The 23,266-nt window shown below is 61.8% G+C and overlaps 6 protein-coding genes across 9 annotated transcripts; 2 read left to right on the forward strand and 4 right to left on the reverse strand.

The window, feature by feature from the left end:
* The first annotated feature begins 402 nt into the window (after positions 1 to 402).
* CHLRE_17g716576v5 (uncharacterized protein) lies at positions 403 to 2,574 on the forward strand. Of its 2 annotated transcripts, none has more exons than XM_043072169.1 (3): positions 403 to 808; positions 1,189 to 1,345; positions 1,529 to 2,574. In XM_043072169.1, exons 1-3 carry the CDS (start codon positions 759 to 761, stop codon positions 1,532 to 1,534), a joined length of 213 nt encoding a protein of 70 aa, XP_042914629.1. In that variant the 5' UTR covers positions 403 to 758; the 3' UTR covers positions 1,535 to 2,574. The 2 variants fall into 2 exon arrangements, with proteins under 2 accessions (XP_042914629.1, XP_042914628.1); XM_043072170.1 differs by having other exon boundaries at positions 1,529 to 2,174.
* A 46-nt stretch (positions 2,575 to 2,620) lies between these two features.
* CHLRE_17g716600v5 (uncharacterized protein) lies at positions 2,621 to 10,912 on the reverse strand. Of its 2 annotated transcripts, none has more exons than XM_043072171.1 (15): positions 10,601 to 10,912; positions 10,459 to 10,479; positions 10,318 to 10,341; positions 9,905 to 10,090; positions 9,737 to 9,784; positions 9,465 to 9,538; positions 9,259 to 9,344; positions 9,119 to 9,146; positions 8,906 to 8,962; positions 8,640 to 8,713; positions 8,291 to 8,456; positions 6,073 to 6,327; positions 5,718 to 5,831; positions 5,400 to 5,477; positions 2,621 to 5,235 (listed from the first exon to the last, which is right to left on the reverse strand). In XM_043072171.1, exons 3-15 carry the CDS (start codon positions 10,334 to 10,336, stop codon positions 4,720 to 4,722), a joined length of 1,701 nt encoding a protein of 566 aa, XP_042914631.1. In that variant the 5' UTR covers positions 10,337 to 10,341; positions 10,459 to 10,479; positions 10,601 to 10,912; the 3' UTR covers positions 2,621 to 4,719. The 2 variants fall into 2 exon arrangements, with proteins under 2 accessions (XP_042914631.1, XP_042914630.1); XM_043072172.1 differs by having other exon boundaries at positions 10,685 to 10,772.
* A 53-nt stretch (positions 10,913 to 10,965) lies between these two features.
* Positions 10,966 to 13,722, reverse strand: CHLRE_17g716613v5 (uncharacterized protein). Its single transcript, XM_043072173.1, has 6 exons — positions 13,207 to 13,722; positions 12,745 to 12,883; positions 12,514 to 12,583; positions 12,039 to 12,079; positions 11,771 to 11,855; positions 10,966 to 11,544 (listed from the first exon to the last, which is right to left on the reverse strand). The coding sequence occupies exons 1-6, from the start codon at positions 13,296 to 13,298 to the stop codon at positions 11,537 to 11,539; spliced, it is 435 nt and encodes a 144-aa protein (XP_042914634.1). The 5' UTR covers positions 13,299 to 13,722; the 3' UTR covers positions 10,966 to 11,536.
* CHLRE_17g716625v5 (uncharacterized protein) lies at positions 10,966 to 13,722 on the reverse strand. 2 transcript variants are annotated; one of them, XM_043072175.1, is made up of 4 exons: positions 13,207 to 13,722; positions 12,745 to 12,883; positions 11,771 to 12,583; positions 10,966 to 11,544 (listed from the first exon to the last, which is right to left on the reverse strand). In XM_043072175.1, exons 2-3 carry the CDS (start codon positions 12,822 to 12,824, stop codon positions 12,499 to 12,501), a joined length of 165 nt encoding a protein of 54 aa, XP_042914633.1. In that variant the 5' UTR covers positions 12,825 to 12,883; positions 13,207 to 13,722; the 3' UTR covers positions 10,966 to 11,544; positions 11,771 to 12,498. The 2 variants fall into 2 exon arrangements, with proteins under 2 accessions (XP_042914633.1, XP_042914632.1); XM_043072174.1 differs by having other exon boundaries at positions 13,202 to 13,722.
* Positions 13,723 to 13,925: 203 nt separating this feature from the next.
* Positions 13,926 to 17,732, reverse strand: CHLRE_17g716650v5 (uncharacterized protein). The gene is made up of 6 exons (XM_043072176.1): positions 17,477 to 17,732; positions 17,276 to 17,402; positions 17,046 to 17,129; positions 16,628 to 16,830; positions 16,116 to 16,220; positions 13,926 to 15,713 (listed from the first exon to the last, which is right to left on the reverse strand). The coding sequence occupies exons 2-6, from the start codon at positions 17,376 to 17,378 to the stop codon at positions 15,174 to 15,176; spliced, it is 1,035 nt and encodes a 344-aa protein (XP_042914635.1). The 5' UTR covers positions 17,379 to 17,402; positions 17,477 to 17,732; the 3' UTR covers positions 13,926 to 15,173.
* Positions 17,733 to 18,828: 1,096 nt separating this feature from the next.
* On the forward strand, positions 18,829 to 22,558 carry CHLRE_17g716700v5 (uncharacterized protein). Its single transcript, XM_001700379.2, has 4 exons — positions 18,829 to 18,974; positions 19,106 to 19,412; positions 19,584 to 19,882; positions 20,188 to 22,558. Exons 1-4 carry the CDS (start codon positions 18,948 to 18,950, stop codon positions 20,416 to 20,418), a joined length of 864 nt encoding a protein of 287 aa, XP_001700431.2. The 5' UTR covers positions 18,829 to 18,947; the 3' UTR covers positions 20,419 to 22,558.
* Positions 22,559 to 23,266: the final 708 nt, after the last annotated feature.

Below are 23,266 nucleotides of genomic sequence, written 5' to 3' on the forward strand. Positions count from 1 at the left end.
GCGGCCTCGCCAGGAAAGATCCCAGCGTCAAGGTGCACGCGGAGCACGCTGCTCCGGGATCCTTTCTTGCGTGCACGCGCGCGCGCCTTGATGCCGGGATCTTTCCTGGCAAGGATGGTTGCGGCCGCCTTGGACTCCGCATAGCCAGCCCCGATCTTGCTCTTGGAGTCAGCAGCGTCGTTCGCTGCTGCGCCTTGGTGGCGCGGCGCATCCTTGACCTCCACAAAAGCGCCCGAGAATGACGCCCCCTTTGCCGCCTCGGTTGCGGTCCACCCGGCCAGCTGGGTTTGGTGTACCTTTGGTGATATGGCTAGTAAGGTTTCGCCCATAGATCTGTGGGCACGCAGCAGCTCTTGCAGGCTCTGGAAATGACTGCTGTCCGCATCGTTGCCATTTCCTGGTAGTGAACCCATTACTGCATAGCGGCTTGATTGAAGAAACTAATAATGACTGCCTCAGAAACAAATAGTCAGGCAGGGGATTAAGTTGTTTGGACACAATCCAAGCTGTCGCCGAGTGTGCCGCGGACTTCACAAGAGATCGCAGAGCAAGCCTTCGCAAACAAAGCTGATTTCAAAAAAGTCGAGGTTCATACGAGGAAGATTCAAGGGGGGCGGGCTTGCATTGCCGCAGCGCCGATGAGTCATGCATACTTCCTTGGGGTCGGGGTCCACCGCGCCTGCAGCCGCCGATTGCCAGCAGTGCAACTGTGTGCAGCCTTCCCACCAGCATATCAGCGTTGGTAACAAGCGGGAACGATGGCGCAGAAGGCCCACACGCGAGCAGGCTGCCTACCTCGGAGGACGGAGTAAGCACCCCGAGTGTGTTCGTGGTTTCCCGCACGCCGATCGCTCTTGACACGCATCGCTCGGGCAAAATGCGAGCCCTGTATCAACATCTCTGTGCTCTGTGCTTGCTTGGGACATGGATGCCACCCGTTACTTTGCTTGGGAGGCGCCCGCCTGTGCCGCCTGCCACGCCTGCCGGCTGGTCCCGACTCGCCTTCCTCCACCCCCGGCTGCCCGATCACAGTAGTCGCAGCCATGCGTTCAGCGGGAGCTCCACGGGGTTAGTTACAAGGGCAACACCTCGCGCGCGTCACTGCCGCCAACACAACGTGAGGTGCACGCAGCCGCGCGTGCGCACGCAACTAATGCAACTCACACTGATGTGCGTCCAACGCCGCAGGCCGCTGCTTGGCACACCCTGCGCCGACCCCGCTGCTGGCCCTGCAGGGAGCGGCAGCGGCCGCAGTGGGGCTCCTCGCATGCATCGAGGCAGGCGCTTGCTTGGGGCATACATGGGTGCCACGGCTGCCACCCCACACGGGGCGGGGACAAGCGCGGTAGGTTCAGGGCACCTACCCCCTCGCTCTCAATTGGGGGCGCTAGACGGGGGTGCTATGATGGCTGAACCACTCTATAATTTTGGGAGCGCAGGCAGCGCAGGCTGGCACGTGTGGCTGGTCGCCTCAGCCGAGCAACTCCGTGTGCCCATCACCGGCTGAGTCTGCTGCGCGCCCTCGCAGCCGTAACAGCTCCACACTCGGCCTAACCGCAACTAACGGCTCACCTGGGCTCACCCCCTGCCCACTGCACTCCAGGCAACGACGTGCTCGCCAAGAGGAAACTGCACGCCAGAAGCAGGGCTGTGGAGGGCGTTGACATGCACGTGTTGTAGTGCCTGTGCTCGGCTACCGCGTCGACTGCGGTCAGCGCGTGCACTAGGCCCCGGTCATGGTGAACAGGATGTGCAGGGCTGCAATGGTAGCAGTGCGTGTTAGGTTTGGATGCGTTACCTTGCTATCTGCGTGATAGGCTAGGCAGCTGCCGCGGCATTTGTCTTGCTGCCAATGACTGCGCGTTGTTGATCCTATTGGTCATCTTTATTAGGGGTGTGGGACTCAGCCCCACACCCCTGACGCAGGCAAAGGTGGTTGGTTCAGTAGAACTTGGTACCTAGTTTGCGGCTTTGCGCGGTGGTCTTTTGCCTGGTGTAGTCCAGTATGACTTTCCTCTTAATTCTGCGCCTCGGGCTCTTTACCTCGCAACGAGTCGCCACAGTCGCCAGTCAATTGTCCCCATGGACGTACGTGAGGGAAAAAGCGCTGACCCGGCTCCCCGTCGTTAGGCTCAGGTGTACGGTATGAGTGCTGATCGCACAGATTCACGTCCGTCAACAACTCAACACGCTTTGGTTGCAGGCTTGTTGCGGTTCCTTCGGGCTTGATGTGGCCGGGCTGGCTTTTCACCAGAGGTTTGGGGTGTCCAACTCGGCGGGTAGCTGTCAGTTGCCATCGACATTTGGTCCCGACCCCCCCCCCCCCCCTGGAAGTGGGCATGCTGAGCCTGCAGTCCGCCGGGCGAATACCTATGACAAGTGGTATGGCTAGAGGATTTCCTGCTGTTTGGTTGATTGCATGCTGTGCTGTTGCTTGACAGCGGGACGACCGACGTGGCTGGACACATCATGGCGGGCCGTGGCTGTACAGCCCGATGCCGGCTATGTCCGAGATGAGGTAGACGCTTGCGGCCTCAGACAAGGTACGTGGCTCAGCCCACTTTTCCCCGCTTGTGCCTGGAGACCTCGCTGCCGCTGGCCGTCCCGAGTACTCGCTCATGAGATTCGTTCGTTACAACTGCGGGTCTGCCTCTGACTTGGGCCCAGCACATGGCCGCCGCAGCCTACCAGTCACTCTAGGACTGGCGAGAGCGCCTTGCCTCGCACAGGGTACCCAAAACCAAAGCCTACTACGGCGGCAGTCTCCAGACTCCTGGACTAGCCGTGATCACGAGAAGCCTCCTGCTGCTCGTGCTCTCCCTGAGCAGGTACTGGCTGTAAGGAAACAGCTCGCTCAGCGCACATCCAGACATCACACCAATGAAGTGACTTTAGACGCCATCTGAATGCGCTCCTCGCCGCACCTCCAACTGCCACACATCGACAAGACATCTTCCCATGCATGGGAAAAGTGGGCTGAGACACAGCCGGCGAGTTCGCAAACCTTCGACCCCATACCTAGATAGCTGGGCTAAAACGCCGCCGCACGAAACCCCTTTCAAGCACAGCCACAACTACCGCCTCGACAGAGAAGCCGCAAAGAAGTCAGACAAGCGCTAGCACGCAGCGCCTGGACGCGAGACGCACCCGCTCCCTGCCACACGCGCACGGTCCTCAGGTTACACTACCGCTTTGTTTCAGCGGCTCCGAGTGGTTCAGAGCCTGCGGGAGTCTCTACTCTGCCTCCTCATTGCCCGCACAATCTAAGCTGGTTGATTGCAGTGCCTTGATGCGAACCGCCTTGCACGGCTAGCAGTGGGTGCTCCAGACCAACCTCACGCCATCCCTTCCGTGGCACCCCTACATAGTCCTGCAAAGTCACGCAGCAGCCTCCTCCCAAACCCGGCCACCACTTCCGCCTCGGCGAACTCCAGCGGTCTGGGGACATCCTCCTGTTGCTGTGATCCCTCGGCTCCCCCTTACTTGCGGCCCTGCATTGGTCACAGCCCTCAACTGCGTCCGGGCACGCTCAATAGCAGACAGGCCGCAAGCACGACCACATCCCAGTGATCCCACACCGCTTGCTGCACGCCGTGTGGCGGCTTCGCTAGCCACAGTTGCTGCCGGGTGATGGTGCCCTCCACCGCCGCATTGGTTTGCGCCAGCACCGCCATGTAAATCTTAGTTACACACACACACACACACACACACACACACACACACACACACACACACACACACACACACGCACACACACACAGTAATCCATCCAACAAGGGGGCCCATGCATACGCCCGCTCCTAAGCCACGCCGCCAGGCCCCGTGCTGCTAGGTGCTTTGCATGCGCCATCCATCCCGCCGTCGGCCCGAAGAGAGGCGTGCCAAGCCTCCTGCATTTGTCTACTAGATGGCTGATGCAATGCGAAACCCACCACGTTTTGCGCATGTGCGGCCAGCGGCATGCCCGAACCACTCACAACTCAAGCGCCACCCACATCAGTGTACGCGCAGATGGTGGCTCGTCCCTTTTCGATCGCCTGTCGCTGCCGCCTAGCTACTGCCAACAGTCAACAGCCACGTGGAGCGATTACACCATGTTGCCAGCTTGCACGCATCTCTCAAACTAGGCTCAAACACACCGTACAACACCAGCGCGACCAGAAGGCACGGCGGGCCAAGAGACACAGTGGAGTGGACTCAGCGCCGCCACAGCCACGGCCAATCGCGTCATCCAAACATCGGGATCGGGATCAGCAGCATGTTAGCAGCAGCCCTTCCACCCCACACGGTCAGGGCTGTAAGAGCCTGCGGCCACAATGACGCCACTACTCCCGCAGCCACCCATGCACCCAAAGGCTCGGCCACCACAATCCACACACCTACACGCCGTTTGCATTAAGTTTCTTATAGCATCGTCAATACCCTACAAGAGCTGTGTGCCCGGGTACAGTGTTGCCGACATGACGCGCGCTGCCGGAGAGGCCGCGAGGGCGGTTCACGTTGTTGCCCCTCCGCACGAGCCGCCTGACCGACCCAGTGCAGCCCCATCCACAACACACCAGCCGCCTCCATCGCAAGCAACATGGCCACCGGCAGGCCCCATCCTAATAGACTAGTCATGTACGACGCCCCCCCCCCACACTACCGACACCAGTAGTGGCGCGCTCCACCGCCGCACAGCAGCCAGCTCCACTTGCTTCGGCGCCAGCGCCCGATGATTCACCACTGCAGGCCGCCGAGCATGCGCGCCGCGGGGCGACCGCGCTGTGTGAACACCGCCGCGCGCACGTTGGGTTTTGTGCGCGTAGCGAGCGGCACTTTCATTATGTACAGCTTGGGGCGGGCCACGGCGGGGGCTGGGACTGGCGCGGGGGCTGGGGCCAGCGCGGGGGCCTGGGCCCTCCGCGGCCGGCCCTTGGCAGAAGCCGCCGCCAGGGCCTTGCTGGGCTGGCCCTTGGCAGAAGCCGCCGCCGGGGCCTCCGCCGTGGCCTGCGTCCACCCGCCCTCCACGACGGCCGCCTGCCCCTTGTCGTCCTCGTCGCCGACTTTGCCAGACAGCTTGAAGGTTAGGTAGACGTCCTCGGGCACCACAAAGATCAGGCGCGGCTCGGGCTGCGATGCGAGGCTCAGCTTGCGGAGCAGCTCTTCGAGCGCGGCGAAGTCCACAATCTTGCTGTCGCCCACGGTCATGTGAAACAGGTACACGGCGCCGCCCGCACACAGGAGCGAGTCCACCTGCATGCGCCACAAGCGGCAGCCACATGGGACCCGTGGCGGGGGTGCCGTGCGTGCGTTTGTTGTAGGCATGCCGGGGCAAAAATGCTGCCGTTGCGGCTGGCTGCTTCGCCTCATGACTAGTGGCACCGTGCACGCTCACCACTCGCACTGCTGCTACTTACCAGTGGGAACGCGGGGCTGCTGCTGGGCCTGTAGTACACGCCCTCACAGCAGCGCTCGCCGGCAATCTCTGCCACGTCCTGCCGGCGGGACAACGGCGGCGGGGCCGCGGCCCACCTTCAGCGACAAAAGCTACTACACTAGACACAATAAGTGATGAGGATAAGGCAATAAGTGCCTCGCAGCAGACGCACAACGCAGAAGCTAGAGCAACCAACAGCTACCCGCGTCACCGCCGTCGTCCAGCGGAAGCCCGGCCACTGCTGATGCGTGCGCGCGCCGCCCGCCCACCCCACCCTATCCAACCCCGCCGCACGCACCTCAAAGAGCGCCACGCCTTTGCACTTGGGCAACTTCAGCCGCTGCTCCGGTCCCCGCTGCAGTTCCTCCATGCCGTCAGGGAAGTCGACCGGCGTCACGATCAAGCCCCCACCCTGCAGCGCATGCACCCACCCACGCACGCACGCACGCACGCACAAATGCCAACGGGCAAACGGGAGAATTAATCTGCACGCACGCACGCGCTGAAACTGCAAGCCAGGGCACGCACACCTTCAATGCCTCGCTTCCCCCATCGGCACGCCTCGACAACCGCCTTGCCCAAACTATCTTGTGATTGGAGGGCCGCCCGATACGCGTCAGGCCGCGAGCTACATTCCCGGGTGCCGCACCCACCTTGGGCAGCAGCATGTGCATCCACGCCTCGTGCAGCATTCCGCGGAGAGAGCCTGTGGTGCTGTTCACCAGGCTCACGAGGCCCCGCTCGTCCCCGTTCATCAGCGCCGTGCCCACGAACCGCTCCGCCACCCAGGGACTCGCGAACACGAGCTGCCGCCTGCTGTAGCTGGCGTCCGTCGTGATGTGGATCACGCGGTGGATGGACTCCGGCCCCATGTCCCGCGCACCGGCACCTTCAATTGCCGCACGCACCTGTAGCGGCGGGAGGGTAAGAAACGCACAAGAAGGGCAACAATGTGCGTGCATCATACATACTGCACGCAAAGGGCGGTTTTCAGTGGAGCTTCTAGTAAACTTGAACGGAACTTGAGACAGGTTTTGAAGGAGGGAAGCGGAGAAGTAGGCTGGCGAGGAAGCGCATGCTTGGCAGGCGAAGGCCGAGGAGAGAAGGGCGGGGGAACCGCCGTGTGTCGGAAGATGGGGCCCCATGCGTGAACGTGGCTCGAAAGACGGACTGTTTTGGTTGCATTGGTATCGTGCGAGCTCTTACTTTACTTTGCGTTTGGCGTACTAGCCGTGAACGGCTCGGGAGCCGAGGGCTAGTTTGTCTTTTCCCACCCGCCCACCCTACTTGATTTTAAGCATATGGAGGCTTGCTACCGAGCGCGGTTTTGAGTCACTCTTGTGTTTTTCGTCCCGGGGGGTGGTCTCTGCCCGGCAACTAGGAATGGCCGGGCAGACCCGTGCTGGTTATTAGGCGCCGTAGAAATTAGACGGCCGCGGGGCTGGGGCCAAGGGAAGCGGCGTGCGACTGTGTTTAGGCACGCCGCCCAAGTAAGGGCACAGCCGCTTACTCCCCATATCCATTTGCCCTCCCCGGGTGATGAACGTTTGCAAACTTGATCAAGACGGTGGTCATGACTTGCATTGCGGTATGTGGAATGCTGTAAATGGTGGTTGATTGTTTCGTTTCCGAAGCCTGCCCTCAGCAGCCCTCCATCTCAATACAGTGCAGCCATGTATGTTAGCGAGCACAAGGGAGCCGCGCGTGTGTGTTTGTGTCAGGGAGCACAAGAGAAGGAAACACGCAGGACAGTGTGTGTGTGTGTGCAATGCGTGTGTGTGTGGGGGGGGTACATTCATGACTAGTTCACAAGTGGGGGGAGTTGCTGGATTCAGAGTGTCCTTGGAGCAGCATGGTGCACTAAAGGGGGTGGAGCATCAGGGCCGTGTGGGGACGGGGGCTGTGCAGGGTTGGCGTGGCCGGGCTGGTTGGCATCGGGGGGCGGCGGGGTAGTGTTGTGCATTGAACCGGTGGAGCATGGAAATGACAGCTAGCTGCGGATTGGTCGCACATCCACATAAGGAAGCCAGGGCGATCACGGGACCAGACGCGTTGGAACGTGTCGGCAAACAGGCAGAGAACAGCGGTGGCCACCAGCAGGGAAATAAGCACGGTTGGGAAGGCGCGGGAGCAGGCGAGGAAGCGCACGGACACGGGTTCTTTGTGCATTGTAAGGGTACCAGCATAATAGGCATCCGGCTGCTCGGGGGGGGGGGATAGCGCAGGGGGGAAGTTGTTTGGTTCAGTGGTCTTGGAAGGTGATTTGACGGCGGGAAGGGGGGTTGTTGGGTTCAATGGTTTGGAGGTGGTACGACAGCAGGGGGGGAGGTTGCAGGCTTTGGTAGCGGGGAATTCAACAGCAGGAACGCCTTGCTTGCAACTTGGAACTGGTCAAGACCGCGCGAGTGGCCGAGCAACTCCAGCTCCATTAGTTGTCCCTATGATTAGCTAGGCGCTGCTCATTCGCGTTTCGCTAGGTAAAGGTGCGACAGGCGCATGTGGCGCGTTGTGAAAGGGGACTCCACGGAGCGGTTGTCGAGGCCGGTAGGAGTATGGGTCGTAAACAGTTGCATACTACTCTGACAAACCATACTCTGACAAACCATATTCTGACAAACAAGCTGGCTGGACTCACCTGCACGCCAAGCCAGCGTCCGCCACGCCGCCGCGCCCGAGGGAGACATGCGAAGTGTAATGCCAAAGCGGTGCGGTTAGGCGTGGCGTTGCAGGACGGACCAACTCAACAGCAAAGCACGGGCATTTGTGACTTGCAACTTCAGAAGCGGACATAGGCATGAGGGGGGGGGGGTACGACACGCGCAAACACCGCAGTGCGCCACCGTCCGGCCGCGGCGGCCCCGCTAGCCCCACCTGCGCCACGTTGCAGGCATTCACTGCCCCGCGCAGGTTGTCCAGCAGCGCGTCAAAGGTCTTGTTGGTGGCCGGTCGTTGCTGCTCCAGCGAGTACAGAGCCACTCCGCCGCAGTACTCGAAGAATTTTGTGACGAGGGCCTCCGGCACGGGGATGCCGACCTTGCTGCACCAGCACGCGGGCGCTACTATTGAGTAAGTGCATGTCGCATAACGAAATGGAACAAGCCCGCGGACCGACAACTAAGTGTATGCATGCGGCCTCTTACTAATGCCCCAATGCACGTCACCAGCAGCCGTGCAGGTCACGCTGCTGCCGCCCCAGCGCTGTTTACTAATGATGCCGCACCTTCGACAGTCCTGCAGCTCCTCCAGCGACCAGAGCGGCATGAACAGCTTCACCGCGCTCGCCTTCTCCATCTCCTGTGAAAGCATGTGTACGCATGCCCACACAGCTGCAGGGTGGGGTGAGGCCGGTTGCTTGTGAACCCCCCTACCCGCCGGCCGCGCGCCTCGCTCCAAGGCTCCAACTCTAGTTGACGGCCAACCAAGCTGCGGCTGCAGGGCGCCCAATTGCATGTGCAGGTGGCCAGGTGTATGCACGTGCGCACGCACCTTGTACGTCTCTCTCTTTGGCGGAGTGATGAGCAGGATGCGCGCCCTGACACCGACCTGCAGTGCATGCAAGTGCAATGGCAAGCCACGGCGCAGGAAGGGGCTGGGCTCAATACTCGAGTGCGTAGGGGCGCATAGCAGGGCGGGATGGCCAGAGCGCAGCACAGAGAGCCAAGTGACCATGCTTTGCACCCTCACACGCTACCCACGTACGTCCGGCGGCACACCGTCGGTGATGTACCTGCAGCAGGCAAGCGAGGTAACAGGCGCACGCTGCAGTAAGCCTCCCGTATGGCGTGCAACAGCAGCAAGTAAGAGCCCAACACGCCGCTCACTCGCTGCCACACACGCACCATGTGTCGGGGTTGGCAAGCTCCACCTCCTCGAAGCGGTCCAGCCCACCGACCCGCACCTCACCGGTCTTGACGTCGTAGCAGTACTGCGGTTCAAACGCCAGGAAAAATTGCACGATGCACACATGTGTGATGAACCGCACGCTTCACCCCAGTCTCGTAGCAGCCGCGCAGTGCAGCAATCCTCTATCTGGGTGTGTACATACCCTTCTGTTGTGCTTGAACACGTGCTGCCACACGATGAATGGCGGCGGCTGCGGCAGGTGCAGCAGCCGCCCCACTGCAACACAGGGGGTTTAGACCAGTCAGCCACGGCCACTGGGACTTACACACGAGCGAGGCAAGCAACAGCAACAGCAACAAACTCAAGCAAGCACGTGCACGACTGCACGTTGCATGTTGCATGTGTGAAACTGGATCGGCACATGCGCTATCGCTACCACAGGATAGACTCCGCCCATCCACCCCATCCACTCACGGAAGTAGTAGATGAGGAGCGACTTGCCCGTGCCCGGCGTGCCCGTCACTGTGACGTACGGGCGGGCGTCCACACATAGCGTTTCGTTGTGAACGATCGATGTGCGCACGCAAAGTGGCATGGGGACAGCCGCCAGCTATAGCTACGTAGCAATGCTGCATGGCTTACGGATGTAGTCCAACGGTGGCTCCGTCAGCATCAGGTCGGCGAGCTGCTTGTAGCAGTCGCGAATATACAGCCCGCGAAGCCGGAGGTGCATCACGAAGTCTGCGCCCCCATCCAGCCGCAGCACCTCGCCCGGGGCCGGCACTGGCTGGCTGCGCAGCGCCCGCATCATGGCAGTCGCCGCCGGATCTGGGAGCGCAGCGGTAGTGGGGAGGCAGGCAGGTGCCGCAAGCCGTGACCTGGCGCTCAAACAACCGCACATCTGTGAGAATGCGCACCACAAGGCCCATTACCCACCCGCCGCCCCATGCCACGCGAATCGGAGCAACTAGCGTGCCCCTGCCGCGCTCCTGCAGTCCCCGCAACCTCCGCGCTATGATGAGAAATTGTCCTTCCCGCTGTGCAGGCCAGCGTACCTTCCTTAACGGGAATCATAGCGCCTGCGATCAGCCCATCCAACCAAAAGTTGTCAGTGCACTGCTGCCACCCGTACCGTCATGCGCGAGGGAGCCTCCCAACCAACCGCCCCCAGCCAACAGCATCGCGGTTATGCTTACCAGCAGCCGCTGACGGCGAGCCTGTGTGCGAAGTATGAACGCATAACGGGTGGGATTGCGGGGGTAGGGTTTCCGGTTCGGGAAAGCTGGTTGCATTCGGCACGGGGCCGAGCCAGAGAATGGTTGCCAGGCTAATACTCACAATATATGCCAGAGCCGGTGGTTCTGCAGGGTCGCAGATCCCCGACCTTACTTCAAGTCTGCTTTCTTCACCTGCGCAACGCACCTTGGGCCTGCAAATGTACTGATCGTCGTCTGTATGTATCACTTGGCAAGCCGCTGGTGCGTTGTCGAGTAAACAAATGGACTTGAGAGGAGAGGAGACCTTGAGTCTGGAACTGCAGCCTTTCGGGAACACGGCAAAGCGGCTGAGTGTTACAAAGTCCGTTGATTCGGCGACGGATGCAAACTTTGCTATCATGCACTGATGCCAGCAAAGACAAGGGACGCTTTTATCCGAAAGAGAATGTCGCCTCAGTGGTCGCAGGTCAGTGCTATGTATTTCCCACGTCTCTCCTGTTACAGGATCCTTGTTATAATACAGCTCAAATTTGAATAATAAGTGCAATCCCACCAGTCCAGCAACGAATCGTGGCAACGAATGCGGTGGTGGCGACAGCCGCTCGAGCTGGAGAACTCCTGGAAGCCTGCACCTTGACATTCCATTGGATCAAAAAATAGAAAACAAACAAACATAATACACCGGCACGAGCCCTCATCTCCACCGACGTCCCCGGGCCTTCTTTCACCACCGGTCAAACGTTCCACACCGAACTGGCCCTAATACTGTGATGCTGTCTCTGATTCCTGAACACGCCTATGCCTTGGTTGGATACCTGTGCCCAGGCGGCTGGGCCGGTGGCTTGAAATTGTGCCACCCATGCCTCCACGCACACGCACACCTTCGCACACCAGTGCGCACGCTGCTACCCGCCGCTTTCGCCCGTGCTGCTGTCGCATTGTGCACCCATGCCCGGACAGGAGCACACGTGGCCCATGGCGGTCCACATGCGGCACACGCCCCGTCCCCAGTCCTCGACATCCATGTTGGGCTGTCGATAGGGCGGCGGACAGGTAGCTAGGTGGCTGCAAGGGTGGCGGGCGGGCAGGGCATGTTGGCAACTGATGGTAGAGCGCACTCAGCACAGCAGTGTCAAAGCCTTTCCCCCTGTACTATCCGTACACACTTTCTCAAGCAAGCACTGGGCCACAGCCGCTTGCTGCCTACCCGTCACTCCGTCAACTTCGTCCCCCGGCCCCGCCACATCACCCCCGCCCCGTGTCATTGGATGGAGCTAGCTCTGGCGCTCACCCGCTGCAGCGGCTCGAAAGCCGCGTCCGGGTCGTCGTGCTCGGCCTGGTGCACGGCGGCGGCGGGCGGCGGGCGGCGGGCGGGGCTGTGGGCAGGGCAGAAAGGCAGACCAAGCGGGAGTGGGGGCGGCAGCAACAGGCAGCAGCAAATGGCTGAGATGGCCTGCCGTTGCTTGATGCGACGACGGCCACGCACCCACCACAGGCACACAACACAGCACTTCTAGCCAACGGAAGATGATGATACTGTCCCTGCCGCCCACACTTACCCCAGCCACCGACTCCTCACAGCTGGCGCTCGGTAGCAATGCTGAGCCAGAGGGTCAGCACCCCAACGAACGAACGCGCTATACCCCAACCCACCTCAACCTCGCTCACTGCACATAGGAGTGCTCCATACATCCACACACGCTGCGGATGCGCGCTGCTGGCCATAATCATCGCGGTTCCCCCACCTGCTGCTGACACCCTGGGGCTGTTCCAATCTATCCACGGTCCCATCCCTCGCTCCAAGTCCTGCTGCGGTGTGCGCAACCCCGCCGTACGTCGAGCGGTACAGCGCGCAGCCGCTCATCTGCCACGTCTCCATCGCCACCGACTCGACGACGCGTGCGAGTGACTTGATTGGCGCCGCTCGCCTGGATCTTGTGCACGCCGCTGCCCTTGCTGGCCGCCGGCACCTACCAGCATCTCATCCTCGCGCAGGTACATCATGATGGCCGCCGCCAGCTACACGGCGGCAACTTCTGGGCACGGCGGGTTGCACCTGCACCCGCTGCTCGCTGCGTAGGTGGCGGCGGCCATCATGCTGTACCTGCGCGAGGATGAGGTGCTGGTAGGTGCCGGCGGCCCGCAAGGGCAGCCGCGTGCACAAGATGCAGGCGAGCGGCGCCAAGTCGCTCGCACGCGTCATCGAGTCAGTGACGCTGGAGACGTGGCAGGCGCCACCCCCTCCCAACCAAGCGCCCTACTCACCTGCAGCTGAACGGTGGCGTGATGGAGGAGCGAGCAGGTGCCAGCGCTGCGGCGGCCAATGCGGCGGCGTGCAGCTCCATCACCTCTGCCAGCCCGGCCTGCTGCTGCAGCTGCACATGTATACGTGCGAGCCGGGAGCCTGCGCGGCAGGGCGGCGGGGAGGCATGAAGGAAGGCGCGCGCGGAGTAGGTTGGGTGGGCAGGCAGGGTTAGGCAGGTGTCGCGGACTCCAGTAGCCGGGGAACGGGGGGCGCGTGGGCCGGCGATAGGCGCCAAAGCATAAGCGGCAAACACGAGGCACGCGCTCGGCACGGAAATTCATGGACGGGTTTGGGACGGGTTTCGGAAGAAACGTACCCCACGCACCCGCCCCACGACCTCCCACGCATGCCACGCCGTCCCTCCCACGATCACGCTAGTCCAGGCCTAGTCCACGGCGCCTCGCAGCCCCACCTCACCTCACCTGCTGCGGCCGCTTGTAGGTACCGTAGCGATGCTGTGCAGGCGCACCGCCGCAAGCCCCGCGCGCAGCAGCAGCAGCAGCAGCAGCAGCATTAAGTCACGATGTTGCGGCCGGGAGGTCGGGCTGAAGTGCGGCACGTCAGGCGCGGCAGGCAGGCTCGCGGAGGCAGTGCGGCGCCAGGCGCCGAGCCCAGCAGCGCGGCGCAGCAGAGCTAGCAGCGAATGCCTTGGTCGGGCTTAAGTGTGGACGCGCAATGTGTAGACGCACTGCTGTGTGAACAGTGCGCGAGTGGTGCCAGGGCCTCAGCAGCAGCCCGCAGGGTTCCATGCACGCGGGAAGCAATGTTGCAGCGAGGTGGCTGACCCCCGGGCCCTTGATTCAGTCCTTTGGTAACTGGTCTGCTCGGAAATGGGCTGCGCACGTACGCTGCTGGCGCGCGCAGATGTACATCATTGCAGAGCCAAGGCGATCGCGCGGGGTTTGAGTTCATTCTGTCCCGAGTTCAGCACCCAATTTTCGGCCCTCACGTAGCCTAGCGCAGCCACATAAAGCCCAAATCAGCTTACTTGCAGCAGCATCTGGAAGCGGTGGCGGCGGTAGCAGCGGCACCTCCGGCCCGCCGCAGCACCGCTGCAGCGCTATCGCCGCCCCTGAAGCCGCACCCGCTGCCCGCGGCGCCGCCGGTGGCAGTAGCAGCAGTAGCAGCAGCAGTGCCCCGCCTCAGTCGCAGTTTACAGCGAGACATACCGTCGAAGCGGCAGTTCCAGTTCAGGCAGTCTGGGTCAATCAGGCGACCCCGTGCCTGCCACACCCTGCACCTGCCCTGCGAAACCACAGATGTGTAGGCGGAGGCGTGCGCCACTGCCCACACCACTCCGTCCCCAGCATGCCAAGTGAAGCGCTTCGCAACGAACGATTGGCGATGTCGCCACTGCAAACACACACACGCACATGCACCCGTGCGAGTCTGCCTACCCCTTTCCCGCAACAATACCGCCTCTTGCTTGTTGAGGGCCCCAGCAGCAGTGAATCCGCACCGTGGACTAAGAGCCTCAGCCAAACGCGCGGCGCAGCCGCCCTCCTCCACACTCCATGCTCAACGTGTCTGGACATGCTCAGAAATACAAGTCTTTTCAGCCCAACCAGCCCAACTATGACTTGACAGTCAAGGGCACGTCAAAGACTCGAGGTGTGCGTGTCCGCCCTGCGTCACTACGCTGTGTGTCATCGCAGCCCGTCAGTAAGGCTTCTATAGAACCTCACATTAACCGCTTGGGTTCGTGGGACTCGTGAGTGAAGCGGCCAAGGAAACAGTGCTTGCTAACACCACCAAAACAAATAGCAGGATTAGCCCAGAAACTGTAGCAGCAATGTCCCAATCCAACAAGGTTCAGTTAGCCAGGGACGCCACAACGTGGCGCAACATGTATCTTCCAGCCCAACGATCGACACAGTCCCCCGCCATGCGCGTGTGTGCATGTCCGTCAGTGTGCTTGTGCGTGCGTGCGAGCGTGCTTATGCGTGTGGGTCAGAACGCACAAGGATGGAAACGCGCATGTGTAATTTTGTCAAATCGTCAACCGGCGACAGACCGCACCCAACACACATCGCTGCCTTATCATTCTGCTACTACCTCCTTGCAAGCGCCCCTGCGTGTGCTGCAACAGGCGCGCATGTTTTGGCTCTGACGGCTCAGATCCAACAGCAGCAGAAGCTGCCCGCACGCACCGCATACAGCCATGCGGCCATGGCACGCCAAAACCCGCTGCCGCACCTATCGGCCTCCCCCTGCCCCTGTCAAGTAGTGTACAGCCTCAATCGTTTGTTCGGTACACAGCATGCGTTGGAGGCCCCTCACACAGCTAGCCGGCGGGGCTAGCGCTCAGCCGGGCACAGCACCCGGCGGATCCGCCCTCCACTGTCTATTCCTACCACCGCCTCTCAACCACTGCAGCACGTGCGCCGCCTCAGTAACAGTACGACGCCGCCACCGTCACCTCCACCGGCCGCCCGTCTCGCCCGTACGTGGTGGGGGTCGCCACCGCGCCCGACCCGGGCCCCGCGCCCGTGCTGTCGCCCTGCGCGCCCGGCACCGGTTCCCCTGTGGGCGCAGTCGCCGCTCCCGCGGCCCCCGCGGCCCCCGCGGCGGCGCCGCCAACCCCGCCGCTTCCGCCACCACCGCCTCCATTGCTCACGGCACCGGCTGCGCCGCCGCCGCTGCCTGCGGCTCTTCCGCGACCCATGATGCCGCCCCCCAGCGTCTGCACGTAGCCGCCGCCGGCCCCGCCTCCGCCGCTCGTGCTGCCGCTGGCGAGGTGGTGCATGGCCAGGTTGGGCGCGGCGGTGGCTCGCAGCGGCACTCCGGCAGTGGTGAGCTCGGAGCCGTCGAAGGCCATGCTGTTGTGGTCGAGGCTGCTGCTGTCGCACATGACGTCATCCAGCATCTCGTACTTGGAGTCCACGGACAGACGCTGCAGCGCCGCCAGCTTGCCGGAGGGCAGCAGCACCTGCGCGGCCGGGAGAGGGGGCGCGGGCATGAGAGGGGGCGCGGGCGGGAGAGGGGGCGCGAGTGGGGGCATGGCAAACAGGTGGAAGGGCGGAGGGGTGAAGGGGCGCGGGATAGGGGCGGAGGGGCGTTGGGGTGGCCGCACGCGCAGGTGAGGTGTGCCTGAACTGACGACAGGGCGGGTCGGGTCGGGTCGGGTCGGGTTGGGTCGGTTCGGGTCGGAGCAGTGCAGTGCAGGGCAGGGCAGCCCGGCACGTACAGGCGCATGCACGCACGTGGGCACCAGCACGGGCCACCTGACGTGGCACCCGCTGTCTTAGTCCCGTCCCCTGCGCCCTGCCACCGCGCAACGCCAACACCACCGCGCCCACCCACACACGCACGCTCGCACGCAGGCACGCACCATGACGGGGCATGCGGGCGCCGCGTTGCCCCAGGGCACCCCAGGCTGCATGCGGGGCCCTCGCGCGCCGTCCGCGGAGCGAGGGGGCGCGGCCGCCGCGTGGATCTGCAGGGGGGGGATGCGTGGAAGTGCTGGGGTTGGTGGATGGAATACGGGTTTTCCTTTCCTCGGACAAATCCTGGGACTCTATCTGATTCTGCCTTCTGGATACTATGGAACTTTTTCCTTCCTCAACTCCCCCCCCCCGGTCCCGGCCCTGCGCCATCCCCGGTCCCCGGCACGCAACGGCACGTTCCTGACAGTCCTGCTGGACGTCCGCCCCCGCCCCGTGCCCTCCCCATCGCCATCACCACCGCTGTGGGAGTGGCGTTCCCATACAGCGGTAACGGCACCCTCCACAGGCATCATAGGACATCTACTGCCACAACTACACTGCGACAACCGCCCCTCCCCTCCTGCATCCTGTACCGCTTTTCCAAACATCCCTGCAATCCCCCCCGCCCTCCCCCCACCTCCGTGTCCGATGTGAGCGCCCCGTACGAGTCCAGCGTACGGCTGGCGTCCAGCAGCATCACCGCCTCACAGCCCATGCCACCGAATGCGCTTGCAAGGCCACCGCCGCCGCCGCTGTCGCCGCCGCCGCCGCCCTCGGCTCCCAGCACCCCGCGGCCCATGCGCTGCAGTGAGACCCACTTCTGTCGGTCCATAGGCACGCCTGACGATGCGAGGGGGTAGAAAGAGGGTTGGTGCGGTTGTGGGTGTTGGGGGTGAAAAGCGCGAGTTGGAACCGTGGCGGTGGTCGACAGGACGGTGCCTGAGGCATGCATGCGCCTGTGTATAGTGCAGCGCAGGCGTTGTTGGTGTGCCGCGCCGCGCCGGAGCTAGCGCCACAGCAGCTGCAGCTATGTGGAATGCGCTGCGGCGACTCACCCAGGACGTCGCGAAGGTATTTCCGCACGTCGCCCACTGTTGTTTGGCTCGTGACCATGAGCTGACCGTGGCGGGGGGCCTCGCCTGCGCGCAGAGGGGATCGGCCGGACGAGAGGGCGGGAGTCAGAAAGCATACTCCCACAGTCCCAGAGGCAGAATGCACGCAACGCACGTGCGAACTGCTGAATTGCGAGCGTAAATCTTATTCCCGACCCATAGCACGTACGCACCTGGGCAGAACAGTGAGACGCCGACTGGCACGGACGAGGCGGTGTTGGATTGCAGGCCATTCCCTAGCCCCAAATTGCTGGGCTCTGGTGCTTCAGAGCACATATCAACGTCTGGAGTGCCGTCGCTCTGCAGGAAGTAGTGCATGGCATGGACTGCAAGTGTGGAATGTCAAGTTACAGCGCACGCAACCATGTGCCTACCTGTAAGTGCACAGACGTGCTGGCATGGTTGCTCGCCATCTACTCAAGCTAAACCGTTGGCTCTGTCGGAGGTTTGTAACGTATCTCGTCGGGGCCTCCTTGTTGCTAGCAAGCTAACATAGTCATCGCATTTTACTGCTGCTTGAGGTGTTGTGCAGTGCACAGCGCAGCTCGTCGGTAAAGAAACGGCAATGTCAGGTTTCGTCCTCAATTTCCTCTGAGGTAGATAGCGGCTGCAGCGTCACAGACTTGATATTGGAGTATACAGGTCACATGTGTTGTCTGGGTTGAGGGCAGGTCTGCTGTTGTTGTGGAATGGGGCATCGCACTGCACTGCTTGGATTTGCCTTGGCACGGTTCGTGCCAAGCACGCCTCCGATAGGATAGGTGATATGGAGAAGTCCCCCTCTCTCCTACCCTTCCGCGGCGCTGCGGCCCATCTGACATTTTCAAACACCTCGCAAAAGCTTGTCGGGGGAGATTTGCCGCTGTCAACCGGAGTGCGCGGTCATGCTACGTGCGTGTGAGGGGAAGAGTAAATGGACCAGGCCACGGGCCAGGGGCGCGGTAAGGAGTGCAGGCAAGAATCCCCTAGGTTTAGTGCAGCAGGTTCCCCATCATGGCACCTTTTTGGAGCCTCGACGCAGACTGCTCATGCATGGAATTCTAGCGAGATGGACGCGCTCTTTGAAGTGCGTCTTAGGGCCTCTGAAACCCGATTGCTGGCTGACACGCCCCCTCCACCAGGACCTCGACATTAGCGGGGCGAGCTCCGTGGAGACTCCGGTGAAGGCTAACGCGGGTGGGCCGGGGTGTAATCCTGGATGGGCCGCCGGGTAACCCAGGTTGGCGGGCGACCAAACGGCCTTTGCCCCGAGCTCACCTAAAGTTTACAGCCGTTGCCTTACAGATAGCCCACGGCCAATCAATCGGGGCTGGGTGAAAGCGGCCAAAACCGCGAGTGTCGTCCATGTGCCTTAGTCAGGAGCGAAGACCAATGGCCGCGGATGGAAACCCGCGCCAAAGCCGCAGTGCTTACCCTGCGAATGAGACCTGCTGCTCTATTGTTATGCGTGTCTTGCAAGGTCCATTGGCTGTCGCGTAAGGCTGTGCACCCTGGCGGCGGGCTTGCAGGGGTCAAGGCACGGGCGGCGCGGGGCGTGTTTCGGCCCTGGGACGACTTTCGACGATGATCGATGGGTGCTGCAGTATCAACCGAGTTACTTACGAGAGGGCTACCTGAACGGTGGTGCCGCGGCGCCATGGTAGGCTAATTGCACGGGGCGCGTTCCGCGCAGCATGCCATAACCGGTCGCGCGCTATGAACGCGGGCGCCGCGCTTCTTGCACAGAGGTTCAGACACGCATACACGCCACGTACTACTGTCAAGGAGCTGTTATTGTACGCACTCGAGTGCTCCCCACACTTGCATTTCCGGCCGTTTGTTTCGGCGACACCGTTGCGCCGGTCTATGGAGCACTCTGAGGACCTGCTACAGGTGTGGCAGCGCGAGTGGGCCAGCGCATGTAGCGGAGCGCGCGCCTATGCTGGAGCATGGTTGTGAATTTAGAAGTGAGAACTTCCTGACGGTCTCGTCAAATGCTGTCCCTTCCCGCCGCTTGCTTACAGGTGGTTCCTACCATGGCTACCGACGGGCAGCTTGTCTGTGCCTCGACGCAGACTGCTCACGCATTGAGCTTCAGCGATATGGACGCGCTCTTTGAAGAGTTCGATACCGGCGACTTCCCAGCCTTCAATCCCCAGTTCTCCATCACCTCCAAGCCAAGCACGGTCGCGGTCGAGGTCGCGGCAGCCCGCGCGCAGGAGCTGGGCGTGTATGTTCTCGCGCCCGGCGCGGCTCCCGCGCACGCATCCCTGCGGGTGGACTGCCAGACAACCGTAGGGGACATTCGTGCCTTCATTCGTGACTCACTCGGTGAGCCTGGCGAGTCGTCGGGGTGCGGCTCTCATGCGCAAGTCACAGGAATTGTGAGAAAGGTCCGGCTGACGATAGTTAACAAAACCAGTAGCAATTCTGCAAACATTTCATTATAAGGCCAGGTTGGAAGCTCGCCTGACGTGTGCGCACTCACCGCAACGTTTGCAGGCGTGCCGCTCAGCTGCCAGCGCTGGCTGTCGCTCCTCCGCCAGCCCGCGTCGGGCTGCAGCGGCAGCAACGCGCTCGGCTCGGACGCGTTCGCTATGACCCTGACCACCATGATGCTGGAGGACGAGCGGACTGTGGAGTCGTACGGCGGCCTGACGCCAGGGGCAGCGGTGCACGCATCCGTGGACTCGGCGCCCGCGTCCGCGCCCCAGCCTGTGACCATCGCCGCCGCCGCCACGGGCACGGCCACGGCCACACCCAGCTGCGACTCGCCGCGGTCGCCGGCCGCAAGGCTGCTGGTGAGCACTGAGCACTCGACCGGGGGTCGGGAAGCGCGGTCGGGATTGCCAGCCACAGCTGGCCATGCAGCGATCCTGCCAAGCGACAATGGGAGATCTGTAAGCTGTGTGAACCGCACATGCATGTTTGCTTTGCCCAACTTATGTACAGGCTGGTCTGCGAGACCATGGACTCACCCCCCAGCAATGCCCTTACTAAGCGCCAGCCACTTCACTCCTTTTTATGCCCGTGCCCCATTCGTCTCCTCACACTCTATGCACCCGCCATCCTGCCCGCCCCCGCCCCGGCCCTGCCCGCCCCGCAGCCGTGCGCGCTGGTGCTGCAGCCGTCCGGCAAGATCGCCGCCACGCAGCGGATGCAGCTGGCGGAGGCCCCTGCCGCTGCCGCCGCCTGCTCGCCGGCGGTGCCATCTGGATGCTGGGAGTACACGGACGAGGGCACGGCCGCCAGCGCACAGAGCCTGTTCGAGGCGGACCTGTTCACCACCCACTGCGCTGTGGCGGCCGACCCTCACCACGCGGCGCAAGACCTGTGAGTGATAGTGATGACGAGAATTGTGCGAGTGGCTGAGGAAAGGCTGCAGACGGAAGAGGAGTGGTTGGGATGGCCTTTGGATGCTGTAGCACTGGAGGTTTTGCCTGGAGCAGGGTGTAGCGGAGAGTGCGCAGGGCGCTTAAAGGCGGGCTGCGGCACATTTTATGAACCATGCAGTTCAATGGAGTGCTGCAGTGGTAGGGTCTTTAGTGCGGCCGCGCCATGAGGGCAAACTGAGAACATGAAGAGTTCTTTTGTGAGGCCCAGCTTGGGCTGTGTCTACGCCATGCACCTGTGAGGGGTGAGATGCGCTGGCTTGGAAAACCTAACATAGCACTTGTTTACAGGGGTTGCGTTGGGGTTTTCATTCATTCGTTGACATGCGGGTGTGCCTGAGCCCTATGTGCGGGGCATAAGGCACGTGCAGCGCTGTCACGCTGTCGGTACCTTGGGGTTGGCCGTTTTCCCAGTCACCGCCAAGGTATTCATCCCAAGTTGTGTGGGTAAGGGGCCAAACCCGACGCGGGGCTCCCGCGAGCGCACGAAGTTGCGTCCCGCAACGCCTTTGGGTTGTGCGGCTTTCGGTCATGGGGAATATTGGGGCAGGCTTTTACTCAGGTGCAGAGCGGGGAGCTGGAAATATAAGAAAGAGCAGTTCGGTGCGAGTGGCGCAGCTTTGGCCGTCGTGGCGGCTTAGCCCTGTGTGGATGGGCGCTGTGGCGTCGGTAAGGCGTGTATTGGCGCTGTGGATTGCGCGCCCAGGGATGTGTTGTGCAGAACTGAGGCTTGGGCTGTTGAGTGATGGGCGCAGAGCATTTCACGGCTTTGCAACTGGCTGGGCCTGTGAAGCGTTAGGCTTAGCTCTGCGCGGCCTGGCCTAATGGGGTATTCCAAGCTAAGCATTGAGAACGGAGGCAATGAGGTATAGGACAGGATAAAGCCTCCCATGCACCTTTATGCCATGCGGGAAGCGGTCCGTATAGCGCACTCGTGCGCGCAACTGATCCCACACGCCTTCCCAAGCATTGGCTGGTGCTGTGTACTTCCTGAACTTGACCTTGCATGGGATCTGGCGATTGCGCTGTTGGAAGCTCGCCCATGTCCCAGCGGCTTTTTTGTTTCCTCGCGGTCGGATTATAACTGAAGTCCGTTTGCTTGGCTAAGGAATAATTAATCGAAGAGAGTATCTGTGGAGTTTGGCGGTTGGTGCAACTCAACTGGAGATGAGCGCAGGTGGTGAGAGGTCTTGCCTGCATATACCAGCGTGTTGCGAGTGCAGCTTAGTAGCGCGGTAGGAACAACCAAATTTGGCGTGCATCAGTTGAGGGCGATGCGCTGTTGTCAGCACATGCAGGCGTGTGTGCGAGGTACAACCCTGTGTTTCGTGACGACTTTGGTTTGAACTGGGCTGAGCTGGCGGTGTGAGACTCTGGATACATCGAAGAGGAGAGGTCGACGCGTAGTAGCAACTTATTGCCGCGAGCATGGGAACTGCCTAAAGGCTGTTTGGCGAGCCTTCCTTGTGCCTCCGCAAACAAAATGAACAGGATGTCCGGCCGAGGTTGCCAATAGTGAAATAATTTTATTAATAATGGTGTTTGATGTCTCCTCAAAGAAATAATGGTGTGCTGTGTGCGTTTTGTGCAGGGTGGTGCGGCGTGGGTGTTATGTGCCGTGCAGTTGTAAACCAATTCGGCTGTGCGGGGGGCGTATGCACCAAGTGTAGGCGAAGCCTCATGTCCCGTGCGCGAGGCGGATGCGTAATTAGCGCGACTGTACCATGGCACATGTGTCCCTGTACTAACAGGGTTGACTGGGACGCTGCGGGGGCGACTGTGGTTGCAGGTGCAAGGCTGTCCTCGTGTGCGTACGTGCCGCCTTGGCCTGGACCCTGCCCCGCAGCCGCTCTGGTCCCTGATGCATTCGTTGGCGATCCATTGGGTGCATCGTGATTTGTTTGTTGAACGGCTTGCCTGGCTGGCTTGGGCTGTGGGCTCCTGGAGGTAGCGTGGTTTGTCGTGCATGAGGTGGTGCAAGGAGACTCAATAATGTCAAGGATAATTGGAATCAGCACCCATGGACCCGTGTGGCTAACCCAGGGGGGCGCCGTGAGGAACCATTTGAATCAAAACAGGCTGTTCCCTGTCCAAGGTGGGCACCTCTTCCGCGCAGTACAGGGTTGGTTAGTGGCCTGGTGGGGCCCACCCTGGGCCTTAAGCTGGAGCACACACACACGAGTGGCCCCTGTGGGAGCCTGTACTCGTGTAGTGCTGCAAGCCGGCTCAGGTTTTGTCGACTCCAAGGCCGATGTTGTCAGTTGGGCTGTCACTGTGTCAGAGGTTGCGCTGTCAGGGGCCCAGGGCGCGTTCAAGCGGAAAGGGTTGCAAACAGGTGGCGCTGGTGTTCTCCAGGTTGGTTTCGGGCGCATCCTTTCTGGTAGTCCCAAACGCCAGCCCGGCCGGCGTCGTCCAGCCCAGCCATCCCCATACAGCAGCCAGCTTCCATCAGCCAGCCATGGGCGCGACCGTCCACAGCGTTTACCGTCGGTTACGAGGTAACATGTGAATTCGCAACTTGCGCTACTGACTGCCTACTCTCGTGCCGCCTGCAAGCCCACTCCGCCTTCCGCTCTGGTCTACGTACGCATTAGTTCCGCAACACTCGTCAAAAACAGGGTCTCAACCTCGAGCAAAGTTGATGGCACGTCGAACTGCCGACCGCCCTGCCGCGCCTTCCGGTGCCTTCCCATGCATGGCAGGTAGGCACTCCAATGCACATCTATTGGCTGATCGGCGGCATCCAGCGAAGTTCGACGGAGACAAAGTGCGCCCGCCCTGCGCCCCCCCCGC

The sequence above is a fragment of the Chlamydomonas reinhardtii genome, chromosome 17 (assembly GCF_000002595.2).
Source record: "Chlamydomonas reinhardtii strain CC-503 cw92 mt+ chromosome 17, whole genome shotgun sequence".
NCBI lineage: Eukaryota > Viridiplantae > Chlorophyta > Chlorophyceae > Chlamydomonadales > Chlamydomonadaceae > Chlamydomonas > Chlamydomonas reinhardtii.